At 42.6% G+C, this 14,273-nt stretch overlaps 2 protein-coding genes across 5 annotated transcripts in view; both read left to right on the forward strand.

Annotated features, from left to right (window-relative positions):
• LIMS1 (LIM zinc finger domain containing 1) overlaps positions 1-9,281 on the forward strand; it is a 35,268-nt gene extending 25,987 nt beyond the window's left edge. For 2 of the 3 annotated variants that reach the window (XM_009485480.2, XM_009485472.2), the window contains exons 4-10: positions 373-493; positions 1,335-1,484; positions 2,095-2,245; positions 3,035-3,127; positions 4,571-4,619; positions 6,863-6,938; positions 7,771-9,281. In XM_009485480.2, coding sequence (XP_009483755.1) covers positions 373-493; positions 1,335-1,484; positions 2,095-2,245; positions 3,035-3,127; positions 4,571-4,619; positions 6,863-6,938; positions 7,771-7,885 — 755 coding nt within the window. In that variant the 3' untranslated portion in view covers positions 7,886-9,281. Of the gene's footprint in view, positions 1-372; positions 494-1,334; positions 1,485-2,094; positions 2,246-3,034; positions 3,128-4,570; positions 4,620-6,862; positions 6,939-7,192; positions 7,341-7,770 lie in introns of those variants that run through there. The other variant, XM_075727844.1, reaches the window with a different exon arrangement.
• A 2,880-nt stretch (positions 9,282-12,161) lies between these two features.
• RGPD4 (RANBP2 like and GRIP domain containing 4) overlaps positions 12,162-14,273 on the forward strand; it is a 34,186-nt gene continuing 32,074 nt past the window's right edge. For both annotated transcript variants that reach the window (XM_075713565.1, XM_075713573.1), the window contains exon 1: positions 12,162-12,233. In XM_075713565.1, the coding sequence (XP_075569680.1) occupies positions 12,162-12,233 (72 nt within the window). The remainder of the gene's footprint in view (positions 12,234-14,273) is intronic.

The raw sequence follows: 14,273 nt of genomic DNA on the forward strand, positions 1-14,273 counted from the left end.
GCACAAGAAAGCCCTATTATATAAATAATTCCATATATTTCTTAACAGTTTGACAACAGGTAAGTAAAAACAGGGAAGGGACTGAAAAAGGATGATTGCAGAGAGGTGGAGTGTGCATGTAGAAGGACTTGTGTGTAAAGAACAGAAGGTCCTCCATCAAGCAAGAATGTTTTCTTCTGACCCATAGCAAAAAACCCAAACAAACCCAAATTCCAGAGTTTAGAACCCGAACTGTGATACTGAAAGCAATGTATCCTACCAGAATTGGGGGGGAGGAAGAGGATGATGATGTCATTGTAGCAATTTGGTTGTGGGTTTCTTTTAAGTTTGTGTAGCATGGCATTTTACATTCCAGTGTTGTGTTTCTTACAGGTGAGTTCATTATTGGTCGTGTTATTAAAGCTATGAACAATAGCTGGCATCCAGAGTGCTTCTGCTGTGATATCTGCCAACAAGTATTGGCTGATATTGGATTTGTCAAGAATGCTGGCAGGTAGATCTTCACCCTTCCTTCTGTTACTGATCATGAATAAAATGAACTGAGAGGGGACTGAGAGGTTTTGGTTCCTGAAGCTTTTCAGCTGAGGTGGAGCAACTGAAGCATCTTTTGTGGGGAAAAGGCCTAAGAGTGCATCACGAAACTAAGAATGGGTATCTTAAAATATACACTTAAAATATTAACAGTTTACCTACTTCAACACCAGATTTCTCAGCAAACGTGTTCTCTACCTGGTAACATTTTGGGGCCATTGTGATACGTAATAAGAGAGAAAACATTCAGATACAGAAGCATTGTCTTTATTTTTTTTACTATCAGTTTTTACTTTCTTTTTCCAACGTGGGTTTCCAATTTTGGTCTAGTTTAGCACCTTACTTATTAATAATTGCTTTAAGTTCAGTGGGATACTTCATAGAGTAGGACATTTTTACCAGCTGTGATCACAAGAATGTGGGTTCTGTGGCCATTGTGTATGATGATATTCATAGTTATTTACAGAATTAGGACCAGTGTGATCATGCAGCTTCCAATCTAAATTTTGAAGATTTTGAGAATAAAACATTCAGCAATGAGAATCTATCAGAAACTTTGTTTTCTGTGTTTCATCACAGCCTAAACTCAAATGAGCTGAAGAAATTATATCCCTGTGATGACAGAAAATAAAATGATAGCCCTCCCTTTTCTGAACTTGGTTCGCCTGACAGGAAATTGTTTTAAAGGCTATTTTCCCCCCAAAAAGGGCTGCTTGAAATGAGATTCTGATAGGTTTTTTGTTTACATTTTGCACTGTAGTACCTGGTACCAGTACTTACCTCTCTTTTTTATGCTGTTTCAGACATCTCTGCCGTCCTTGCCATAACAGGGAAAAAGCCAGAGGCCTGGGAAAGTACATTTGCCAGAAGTGTCATGCCATTATTGATGAACAGCCTCTCATATTCAAAAATGATCCTTATCACCCTGATCATTTCAACTGTGCAAACTGCGGGTAACTTGAGTTTTGCAAAGGAAAACAGGAAAATGCTATGTTTATTTGCTTCATTGATTTACATCATAAAGTGAAAACCTGTCCTATACCACTGGCAAGAGGGGTGGGGTTTGGGTGCCTTGCGGCCAGATGTATGTTACTGCTTTTGGGATGGTGGAGTTGGACCTTGAGTTCAAACAACAGCTGAGCTGTTGAGGGGTAAAGAAATGTTGGACTCTACAGGACAAAGTGGTGCCTTACAAAATACGAAGTATTATGTTATGCAAATCTAAAGTAAACTGGTGATAAGAGTGCCAGAATTTAAACCAAACATGTCTTCAGCTTGCACACACACATTTGTGCTATGTAACCGGAGTGCAGAATGACAATAGCTCAGCAGCTGTCTTCAGAGAGACTTAGTGCATCTCGCTTAGCAGCCTGTTCTCAGTATACTGTGATCAGTCTTGAACTATGTTGAACTATGTCATATCTGATGCTGCTGCATTACTGTAGTACAAATACAATTTCTAAAACAAATGCTAAAAATTATTTTTTTCTTTTCAGAAACTCTCAAGAGTTGACATTGTTCAATGCCTTTATTCATGCTCTCAATCCATTAACTTCTGAACAGGAAGGAACTTACTGCTGATGCTCGTGAGTTGAAGGGAGAATTATACTGCTTGCCTTGCCATGACAAAATGGGTGTCCCCATCTGTGGGGCATGTAGAAGACCAATTGAAGGCCGTGTGGTGAACGCTATGGGCAAACAATGGCATGTGGAGGTAAACATCAGATGATACATTGTCTTTTCCAAACATAAACATTAACATACTTATCTGGGATTTTGATGATCAATTTCAATGAAAGGATTAGCAAAGTATGCAGCAATGATTAGTAAATGCTTTCTCCTAATCCAATCTTCAGCCTTCTTGTGGCTGGTCTTCCACTGTGAAATAGGAGTTATCTCCTGCCTTGCAGAGAACTTTGACTCTGAAGCTAAAATCTGTAATCAAAGGAAGCACTGTGAGGTCCTTATAGAAGAAAATCTCAGAGTGCAAAACAGTACATGTGGAAAGGCAGTAAAATTCTGTGGCAACCATAATATTACTGAGCATCATTACGTCTTCCATAGTCACCTGCCATGTAAATATCTCTAAAGCACTTTATGTGTGGGTTCATATTTCAGGGCCATGTACAAGACTGAGGAAGATAAAGTCTGTTCCTTTTGTTGGTTTGAAAATTGCCTCCAGCAAATGCTTTCTTCACAAGAGTGTAATGTTGGTGCAAATTATTTAAAATCTCTTCATTCTGTTCATTGATAACATACCAGAATCCCTTTGCTTGATTTTTCTTTTTGGTAACACTTGGATTGAAATGTTGAAGACACTAAAAGGAGCATTAATTTAGTGGTCTAAATGTAGAAACAAAAAAGTTTTATCTTTCCTTTTCAAGATGGCACAGCTAGCTCAGTAGACTTCAGTCATGTTCAGTACTGGGTTTGGTTGGTTTGCTTTCCAGAAAAATGCCATTACTTCCAAATAATAATTAAAAAAATGTAATTTTCTTTGTAGCATTTTGTTTGTGCAAAATGTGAAAAGCCATTTCTGGGTCATCGTCATTACGAGAGAAAAGGCTTGGCGTATTGTGAGACCCACTACAATCAGGTAAGGTTGCATATTTTTAAAAACAGTGTTAATTGGTAAACTCGTGAATTGGTTTTATTAGACAGAGATGGAAACCCATGGACATTCTTCTGTTTTCTTACAGGCACTTGTGGGTGTAATGCCAATTAGCAGATGTTGTGTTGCAATTAATTTATACAGGTTTCTCTATACATTGGTCTGGTATTGAGAAAGAAAACTGCAGGGATTTCACAAAGGCTAGGCAGTATTGGGTTGTTCTTCAAGCTTAGTGGTACTTAAGTAGAGCTGTTACGAGCTTTTACATGTCTGTGAGATCAGAGCAGCTAATGACACCCAGTCTTTCCCAAGAAGCTGAAGAAGATTTGCCATTCAGTAGCTGCGGTTTAAGACGAGGTCCTAGTGAGTAGGGTGGTTTTCCCTACAGCTGCTACTCTTAAGATGACTGTGTGTTAACATCATACACTGCATCACCCAGCTCATTCATTAGGTTGCTGAAGACTGCCCAGACTAAATTTGTCAGAGGACACCACCTGGTGACCACTTGCATTTAGATAGGAGTTACATACCCTGGTACCATCTCTCTCCAGGCTCCCTTGATTGTGTAGTCCAGCACCACCATGTATAGACCTTTTTATTTGGAAGCCATCTGCGTTGTGTCACGTCCACCTCTTCGCTTGTATAAATACAAGACTAGGGGTGACATTTGGGAGTTGTAACGCATCTGCTAATTACAGATGGATTCTTAATTTGTCAGTGATGAAGGGCAGATGATTGAAATGTTGCTGGCATACTTGTAGACAATAAATGCCATGACGCTGGTAGTAATAGTGTTGAAGCCATGATGGGGCAAGTACGTATGCCAGACAAGAGCTATATGTAGAGTGAATGTCTTTTACTAGGTTAACTACTGCAGTTAGAAAATACATGAAATTTTGGGAACTTCTTAATTGTTACATTGTGGACAAATGTTAAGCCGCAAAATAAAATGAATAATTTTTGGCCTGAATTTCCTAATTTCCTTTTTTTTTTTTTCCCCTCAAAAATAAAAATAACATTTCTTTACAGTTTTTGCCAGAAACAGCAATATGTTGTTCTAGTGATGCATATAAGTCCAAATGTTAAATTGGTTGATTAGTAATGATGTGTATGTGACACTGACTGTTGTATTTCAAACGTTCAGGATTAGGGAAATATTAAAACAAAACAAAATCATATTTACAGAGGATCAAACAGATGTAAACAAATGTTTTCATCTTTAATATTGCAAAGACTTTTTGTGGTGAGATGATGCAAAACATACTTGGAAAACCAAACCAGACTTGCCAGCATTCTCTTTATTTTACTAAAAGAAATGGGAAAGCTATTCTGCTCATCAGCTGAAATATAGTTATTTTGTTAGTTTGAGAACCTACCCTTGATAAAATCATTACATTAAAAAATTAATTACTTCTCTTTTGTCTTCAGCTATTTGGTGATGTTTGTTTCCATTGCAACCGTGTGATTGAAGGAGATGGTAAGCACTTTTCTAACTGTTTTCTTAATGTTCCTTTCTGATGGAAGTTCTCTTTAAAAGTGGAAGTAAGGGGAAAGCAGCCCCCCGTTAAATCCTTGATTGTAGTTATTAAACCAAAACCAGCGATTCTCTTGATCAGAAGTTAGGTTAGAGCTGATAAGTCAGAGACCAAATGGTAAGAAAACCTTACAGCGAGCATTTTGTAATGGTAGAAGACCACTCAGTGGCTGAAGAGAACTGTGGTCAACTGGAAACCCCTTAGTGACATGAAAAGGCCAGAAATGCTGGGAGGTGCACAGAAGTGGCTTCCTGCCCCACCGTCTTTGAAAAAGAACACGTGTGAAGGTGAGAATGACCACACAGGCATCTCCTCAAATTAATTTAGGGATCATGAACCAAATTTGAAAAGGTATTCAGATATTGAAAGACATGGGTGGGCCCTCTAAGGGATTTTTTTACAGTGACTAGTTCCCATTATGTCAGTTTGGTTCCTAGAGATATTTACCTATCACAGGCACCTGTCTTTTGAAAATCTAGGCTGATGATAATGTCACAAAACCAGGAAAGATCATACTTGGAAAGACTGTCTTGTAAAGGCAGAACTGGAAGCAGGTGGTTTAAGTTTGGGGGTTTTTTTTGTTGTTTGGTTGTCTTTTTGGTTTGTTTTTTTTTGGGGGGGGGGGGGGGAGATTGGACAACCAGCTATGATAAAATGGCAAAAGCAAATTATTCTACCTGAAATAGTGCAACATTATGTGCCTATTTACCCCTGCCCAAAGTAAATATTATAATACCAATGTTAGCCTCACCTAAGCCCAAGCCATTAGCAAAATAGGAGGAGCCTCTAGCACGTAAAAAGAGACATAAACTAGTAGTCATGTAACTACAGGGTGAGACCTACATTCCAGAGATGTGCTTTCCCCACATTTTCCGGACTGGACTATACCTGCAGAACGACAATCCAAAATGCTGGCAGGAAACAGTGTCCTCCTCTTCAGTAAAATCCTATTAGAATGAGCAGAACTGGAACTTGAGGTGGATGAATAAATTCAGCCTTGTCTGATAACCACACCTCTGTATGTTTCTAACCTTTCACCATATAATCTGATACCTATGTTGTATGTTTTAGTCTCTGAACTGAACAGAATATTGTGTAATGCAGTAATTTCTTTATTTTCAATGTACATCTTCAATTATTTTACATTTCTTCTCCCATTTCTGCACACAAAGTTGACACTGCTGTCACAAATTATGAGTATCCAATATTGTTCTCTCTCTCTGGTGAAACAAATGTCTGTGGCAGCAGTTTTTCAGGAGGGTGTCTATGACTCTATTCCAGAGGTTGCTTGGGAGTGAAGACTTTCATCTGACTAGTATTATTTTGGCAAGCAGTGGAATTACTATGCTTCTGTGGTTGTGCTTGCTGCATAGTGCAGGAAAAAAACCTCTGCATGACAATGTTCTGGTTCTGTTTGTTGTTGACAAAATGCTGTATTTTATGAGAAAACCATTTTCCTGCATTTGTAACTCAGATTAAGAAGAGAGGCAAATTTTGGCAGGGAAAAGTGGAAAGGAACACTGAAAGAGAGGAAGAACAGAAAATGGATTAAAATACAGAACAAAGAGAAAATAGTTACTTTCTCTCCAAAGCAAAGAATAAAAATATATCCAGGTTTGTCTTGATCAAGTAATTTATCCCACGAGTCCATGAATTTTTTCACCTTGGTAGTGCTGATTTACCAGCAGTGTCCTGACTGCTGGCTTCATGTTATTTTCTTCGGCCAGGCAAGTGCTACTGTTGATGGCACTGCAGTCTGAACAGGAGCTGAGAAATGAAACCAAATGAAAACATAAACACCTTCTTGCTGGATTGCTTTTCAGCTGAAAAAGTCTCCTGATTAAGTTGGAAACACAGCCTCATAAAACAGTTGCCTGAGGTCAGCATGCTATGAGATGAGGTGGAAGCAGGCAACAGGAGGCAGAAAACTGGTCTTGCTGGTGAACACAGAGTTGTAGGTACCCTCAGAGATGGTTTTATCAATGTTTCATGGTCCTGCTACACTGCACTCATATATACCTTCCAAGCCTTGCCACATTATTCTTACAGGCCTTAATACTTGATACAAGAAGCAAATGGCTGTTCTTCATGCCTCATGAAAGTGGGAGCTTAAAATTTTTGTAATGCCTTTTTTTTTTTTTTCCTGTAATGCTAATGATTTCTTTTTTTTTTCCTGTTGCCCTAGTTGTGTCCGCTCTGAACAAGGCATGGTGTGTGAACTGTTTCGCTTGTTCAACTTGCAACACTAAGTTAACACTCAAGTAAGTTTATTGATAAGTGTGATGCCTTCGAAACATATCAGCAGTTATCTTCAAAGTGTAGATGTTGCTATAGTGTAACTGTTACAGTATGTAAAACATGTAAGCAGCACTGAGAAAATACGTGCATCTTTTTTCCTCTTGCTCCACTTACTAATTTACATCTCTTTCAGCTGTCTGTTCAGGTCTTCTTTCAGTTAGTCTTCTTAACTCTTCTCCTTTTCTGTCCTTTATTTTTTCTGTGTTTAACTCTAAAGGGATAAGTTTGTTGAAATTGATCTAAAACCTGTCTGCAAACACTGTTATGAGAAAATGCCAGATGAATTTAAGCGACGACTTGCCAAACGGGAACGTGAAGCAAAGGATAAAGAGAAGCAGAAAAAGAAAAAGCCAATCTGTTTGTAAACTTTATTTCCTTCTCACTCCACCACTGCTCCTTTCTTCTTTGGTCAGTGCTAAGGATGCTTTTATTTTAAGTTTTTACACGAATTTATAGCAATCAAAACCAAAATATTTTTCACACAACTGCAACTTGAAATATTAACTTGTTATTCCATTATCTTATGTTTAGTCTGTTTAACTCTACAGTTAGGTTTGAAAGGCTTTTTAAATGACACAGTTAATAAACATGGACATTTGGGTAAAAACTGCATAACTTACTCAAGAGGGTACTGTAATTACTGTCTACAATGTATAACCTTGTGAAAGTAACTTCATATATATGTATACATTGCAATTGTAATTTTTTGCCTGTGCATGTTTAATAGAATACTTTTTAAAATTTTTTTTCATTATCCCTGCTACTAAAACTTTGGGGTTTGCTTTGTCGTTTTAGGAATAAATTTGTTGAGTTTGACATGAAGCCTGTCTGCAAAAAGTGTTACGAGAAGTTTCCTCTAGAGCTGAAGAAAAGACTGAAGAAACTAGCTGAAACTTTGGGAAGGAAGTAAAGACTTCATCTGCTCTCCCCTTCCTTTGTAAAAATCTTACATGTATTACTTGGGGGGAGGGGGCGCTTTGAGGCTGCAATCAGACAGCAAATGGTGATGTATGTCTTCTATCAAATTGAAATATCTTAAGATTCTCTGTTCTCTGTACATGTACATATATGCTTATTGGTTGATAAACTTACCATACATCCAAACTAAATTAAATACCAGCTCACCTGAAAGGTTTCTGACCCTGATAATGCAGTTGAACTGATGCAAGTGGCCCAGTAATCTCCGCGGAAATTTAGAGAGACAGAAAATTTGCTTGTGAATACCTGCAAAAACAAACTGTGCAAATGTGTCCAACTTTAAGGGCAGGTATCGTCATTTCTATTAATGAAAGTATTAACATTCAAATAAAGCATGCACGCAAAACTTGCCCAAGTCAAGTGACTTGGGCAAGAAACGAACATACTTTGCCTCATGGAAAAATTCACGCTTGGTTTTCAGGCCAAGTCATCTCATCAGAAGAGCCTTGTTTCAGATGGTTTGAAAAGTATTAGATTTCTAAATACAGTCACTGTACAATTAACCTACTTCTGATAGATTATGCTTATATGATGAATCTTTGTACATCAGGCTTAGCATGAAATACCTATATAAAATATATATTCCTATTGCAAGAAATGAGCATACTCAGAACTACTTGAATTTTGCTATATTCCACTCAAAGTAACACATTAACTTTCATATATGCTTTTGCATTCTATTTCCTTTTTGTGCCTTATTCTGCTGGACCATACATAACAGTGTTCCATTAAATATATATATATCGTTTTATTTTTTATTTCATATTTTTATGCAGAAACTATATACAAGGTATTTTCAAAAGGTAACATACTTTGCCATAATTATACAGGATGCGAGAAGCATTTTATTTCAAATGTGAACACCTGAGCTTAAAATATAGCTTCTAGACTTCATTAATTTTCAGAACAATACTGAAAATGCGTATTTCAGTTAACTGGCAATATTACTTTTACACCTATGAGTGTAAATATACAAGGTTTGATCCTGCTAGGATCTATTGCTTTAGCCATCCTCAAGAACTGAGCTCACAAATCATCAGAATTCCTTATAACATACATTTAATTGTTTTATACTGTTGACTTCTGTCTATGCAAATTTGTTTTATTTTCCCCTTTCTTATAGAAAATACTGTTACTTAGGACTTCTTGATGGTACTACCTTACGAAGTACGCAAACATTTTAAATTTTTTTTATATTAGTGACTTAAACAGATTTTATGTAATTACATCATAGGAAGTAAAATTTTCTTTCCTGTTTATGAAAAATTAGTTGCTTTAAAACGTCTGCTTTTCAGTGTCATCAATAAAGGCTATGTTATTAAACCTTGTATCACCTCTCTTAAATGAGTGCTTGAGAAAGGTGGGAAAGCAACTAGGCTCTCTTGGAGATTTCCCAGACCTTTGTGGGCAGTATGTTCCAGTGCTCAGTCACCCTCATGGTGAATTTTTTTTTTTTATTATTATTGGAGTCCTATCTGAAGTGGCGAGTTCCCCAAATCCACACTGCTGTCTTGGGAGCTGTCTTTGGAGCGAGCTATTGTTGAAATAATACCCCTGGACATTGCTATGAAGAGGATTAATTAAAAGCACTTGCAAAACAGAGCCAGGGAGCAAGCCAGCTATTAGGCAGCCTAGGCAATTACAGGTTTGGTGTTGAAGCTCACTTCCTGGCCTGTCAGTACTATATATATTTTACATAGCTGGACACACTTCCCTGAAGGAGGCAGTGTTTATTATTGTTTTTCTACCCATGACCCCTGCTAGGTCTCTCAAAGAAGGCTGTGAGCCTGGGATGTGGGGATGGATACCTCAGGAGCTTTGCCCCTTTCTGCTGAGTGGGATCAGTCACGCACGGGCAGGAGAGATTCCTTTTGAAGCTCCTGCTTAGACTAACAGTAGGGAGCACTTCAGAAATCCCAGCGGATGTAGCTGTAGGGAGAAGCAGCTGAGCCTAAAGCCTTTCTGCCACTGGCAGCGGCAAGCCCTGTGCTCTGTTCCAGCAGATAGGCAGCGAGCCAAGCTGAGCACGGTCAGGTTGCAGGGACAGCACCATGACAGCATGAAGGCCATTTCCCATGCCTCCCCATCAACTGAAGAGCAGAAATTCCCTCCAGTGAGCCAACTCTTAGCATTCTCCTCTGCACTAAGCACCAAGACTTTTATTACTTAGCCTGGCAGGTGCTGATAAATTATTTGGTAACCCCAGTTGTAGACACACCATTCAAAAAAGTAGAGAGAAAAAAAGATCCTCTTTCTTCTTAGAGGATTAAATCCAATGTGTAAATGTCACCATTAATAGAGCAAATAATAAAAGAGAGGGTTAATTCTTTCAGCCAGGGTGTTACATGGATGCTGCTGGTCTGCTTACAGGAACAAGTTGGGTTATGTTTTTTTACTTTGCTGGCAAAGATGGTAAGAGCTTTGGGGATGTCAGTATTTTTTAGGTGTAGCAGGAATCGTATGGCTGTCAATGGGTTGCTTCAGATTGAGACAAATTTTTAATGACACTTCTCTAGAGACAGAGCCCAATGGCCTCATTTTGACCCAAGTGCCTGAACTGGCAGGGGAGTGACGAGATGGGCAATTCCAGCGACCAGAATCTGAGGCTGCCAGCTGGGAATTACACCGTGGGGCAACCACCAGTGCCCGGCACCACCAAACCCTTACAGCTGCAACTTGCAAACTTCTCCTCTCTTGAGGGCTGCTGATCTCATCATCTTCTGATCCATGTTCCCAGCTGCACTTTAGGATGTTAACAAAGAATGTAATTACACTATTCACGGTACCTTTACGATGAGGTTTCTCACCAAAGCTGCTACAGTATTTGGAGACTCATTTCTAGAGCACCGTGTCCTGGTTTCAGCTGGGATAGAGTTAATTTTCTTCCTAGTAGCAGGCACAGTGCTGTGTTTTGGATTTAGTAGGAGAAGAATGTTGATAACACACTGATGGTTTAGTTGTTGCTGAGTACTGCTTATGCCAGTCAAGGACTTTTCAGCTTCCCATGCTCTGCCAGGGGCACAAGAAACTGGGAGGGGGCACACCCAGGATAGTTGATCCAAACTGACCCAAGGGCTATTCCATACCATATGACGTCATGCTCAGTATAGAAACTGGGGGGGGTTGGCCAGGGAGCAGCGATCGCTGCTCGGGAACTGTCTGGGTATCGGTCGGCAGGTGGTGAGCAATTGCACTGTGCATCACTTGCTTTGTATATTGTTATTATTATTATCATTAGTATACTGTTACTATTATCATTACCATTTCATTTTATTTCAATGATTAAACTGTTCTTATCTCAACCCAGGAGTGTTTCTCACTCTTACTCCTCTGATTCTCTCGCCCATCCCATCGGGGCAGGGGGAGTGAGCGAGCGGCTGCGTGGTGCTTAGCTGCTGGCTGGGGCTAAACCACGACACACCGGGTCTCAGCGATTAAGGCCCATGCTTATGGATTAAATCGATAATTGTGGTGAGCCACAAGGTACAGTTTTAGGTGAGAAAATACTAACGCACGGCTCCACACACGCGAGGCGTTTCTGTGACAGCCAAGGCCCACGCACGAATGGAAGCTGGTCTCGTAACAACAGAGCAACGACCGGTCGCCCCTTAAAATTACAACGGGATGGAAGCCGAGGCGGCCCGCCTTCCCGCGGAGGCCGGCAGCGGTTAAGCCGTGCCCTTCCCCGGCCTCGCTCCCCTCGCCCGGCCGCGCCAGGCGGCTCGGCAGCCCTAGCCCAGGGCCAGCGGCCTCGCGGGGGGGCGAGGAGAGGCTCTGCCATCGCCTGGCCGGCCCGGCCCCGAGCCGGCGGAGGAGGGAGGCCTGCGCCCCCCGCCCGCCACCGCCACCGCCACCGCCACCGGCCCCTGAGGGCGGCCCCCGAGGCCGCCGCGGCCCCCGCCGCCGCTTCCCGCCCCGGGGCGCACGCGCGGGGCTGGCGCAGGCGCAGGCGCAGCGCCCGGTGCCGGCCGCGGCCCCGCCCCCGGGTGCAGGAAGCGGCCGGGCGCGGGGGGAGGGCGCGGGGCGGCCCTTGCGCGCTCGCGGGGGCCGGGCGCTCTGCACGGTTGCGCGGGAACTTGCGTAACGGGCGGCGCCCGCCGCCTCCCGCCGTCGCTTCCTCCTCGCCCCCCTCTTTCCCCTCCGGAGGCCGGCGGGGAAGGCGCTCCGCCGGGAGGGAGGCCGGGCGCGGCTCCCGCCGCGGCGCCATGATGAGGCGCACGAAGCCCGAAGTGGAGCGGTACGTCGCCTCCGTGCAGGCCGCCGCGCCTTCCCCGAGAGAGGTGAGCGCTGCCGGCGGCCTTGCCCTTCCCTTCCCGCCTGCGCCGGTACCGGCGGGGGCGTTGCGGCTGCTGGCGGCCGCCCGGCCCGCCCTGCCCGCCCGGCCCTGGCTCGGTGCGGCCCGCCCTGGGGTCCCTTCCCGCCCCGCGCGGCGCCGGGCCTGAGGGGCGGCCGGCGGGGGGCGGCAGCGGCGGCCTTGCCTCGCTTCCTGAGGGGCGGCCGCCTGCCGCCCGGCCCGAGGCCTGGCTGCCGCTCCTGCCCGCACGGGCGAGGCCCGGGGCGGGGGGCCCGGCCGCTTTCTGCCCGTACTGCGGCCCCCCGCCCCGCGTCGGGCGCTGCGGTGCCAGGGCTCGGTCTGCTCTGCCCGTCCTCGTCCTGGCGGAAAGAGGAAAAGGGGGTTGCGGTGTCCCTAGGAGTATTTCTGAGGCCGGGTTTACTCCGGGTTTCTTCAAATCGAGTGAGGTAGGGGAAGCTGCTGCGAGGGAGGGCACGGGGTCTGGCTTGCTGGAGGTGCTTTCCCTAACCCGGAGCAGTGGTTTGCCAGAGCTGTGCGCCTGCCTTTTGCACCCGGTCAGCCTTAGTGTAGCTTTAAAGGGCCCACCAGCTCCCTAAGTGGAAGTGCAGCATTCCTCAGTGTTGTGACAGTGTAGTTCCCGAGTTTCGTTTTTTCTTTAGAAGAATAAGGAACTCAAATAGGGAATACGTGAGAGACTTTCAGTTGTCTTTTATGTGCTGTGTGATTAATAATATTGTCTGTACGACTGCTTTGTGAAATAATAGTATTAAGAAAGGGAGAACTGGGAGAAAATACTTTTCCTACTGTATTTTAGTTATACATATATATTTTTATACTGGACAGAAGAATGAGGAACTCTGCATGATTGGTTACCTTTCCATTATATGTGGAAAATGATATACAGGTCACAGTGAGCAGTCTGATGCAATTCATGGGAGCTGTTTAATCCTGAAAGATCCTGTTCTGCTGCTCTGAATTGATTTTTATTGCAGAGGTAGAATACTCAGCAGTGTGTTGTATAGCGTGAATACATCCACGTTCACCATTATGCAGTAGGGCTTTTCTGCAGGGCCTGTGTACATCATCGTCATTTGTACCTTTCCCAAGAGCAACAAAGTTGTCCTGTGACTTTAATTCACTTAAGTGCTGTTTAGACCAGACAATGTCAAGTACATCACTGCCAGAATCAGAGATGTTCTTGAATTGTTTTGATATTCCTATTGAATTCAACAACAAAAAAATTCCTTCTGCTGTGCTTAAGGCCAACTGATGCATATTTAGTTGTGTTTTTGTTTTGGGTTGGGGTTTTTTTTTCCCCCCTAAAGTAATGCTTACAACTAATTGTATAGCACAGTCAATGGTGGAAATAGTTACTGGTTTTCTTGTTGTGTTGATTGGGGGGGGTGCTCGTAAGGCTGCAAAGCATTTATTTTGAGGTCTCTCTTCATCCGTGTTTAAAAGGAGGCGCCAAGTGTGACTCCACTCTGACGTATTTCAGTGTTTCCTTTTTACAACATACTTCAAAAATACAGACTGAAAACTTGAAGTATCTTAGAAGGCCTGGTTTCGTTCTAAACCACTTAAAATTTTGCATGAATAGCAGGGGTGCGAGAGGGAGGAAGACTAATAATTCAAGTGGATTGAAAATGTACACACTTGTTTGGAATCACAGATGTAACTAGTTCCAGTATTTTTTGGTTCACTAGCAAAATCTGCTTTTGAACTGATACCTGGAGCTCAGGCTTTAAATTTCTGTCTGGTTTACTTCTACCTTGAGGTTTTTGCTTGTGACTTAGTTCTTTAGTTCATTCCTTTCACTCTTTTCCTCCTGTCCATGCTTCTGCCATCTTGCACTCTGGCTGCTCTCTGTGTGTTTGTTTTTGTTTTGCCTTTGTTGCTTCCTTGTTCTACCCCAAAAAAGCACCTTCGGAGATGTTTTACCTTTCACCTATAGAGTGTGTATGTTCTATTTGTCTTAGGCTGACAACATCAGAAATAAACTCCTGCATAAATACATTTCTTACCC

This window comes from Pelecanus crispus, chromosome 1 (assembly GCF_030463565.1).
Source record: "Pelecanus crispus isolate bPelCri1 chromosome 1, bPelCri1.pri, whole genome shotgun sequence".
NCBI classification, from domain to species: Eukaryota; Metazoa; Chordata; class Aves; order Pelecaniformes; family Pelecanidae; genus Pelecanus; species Pelecanus crispus.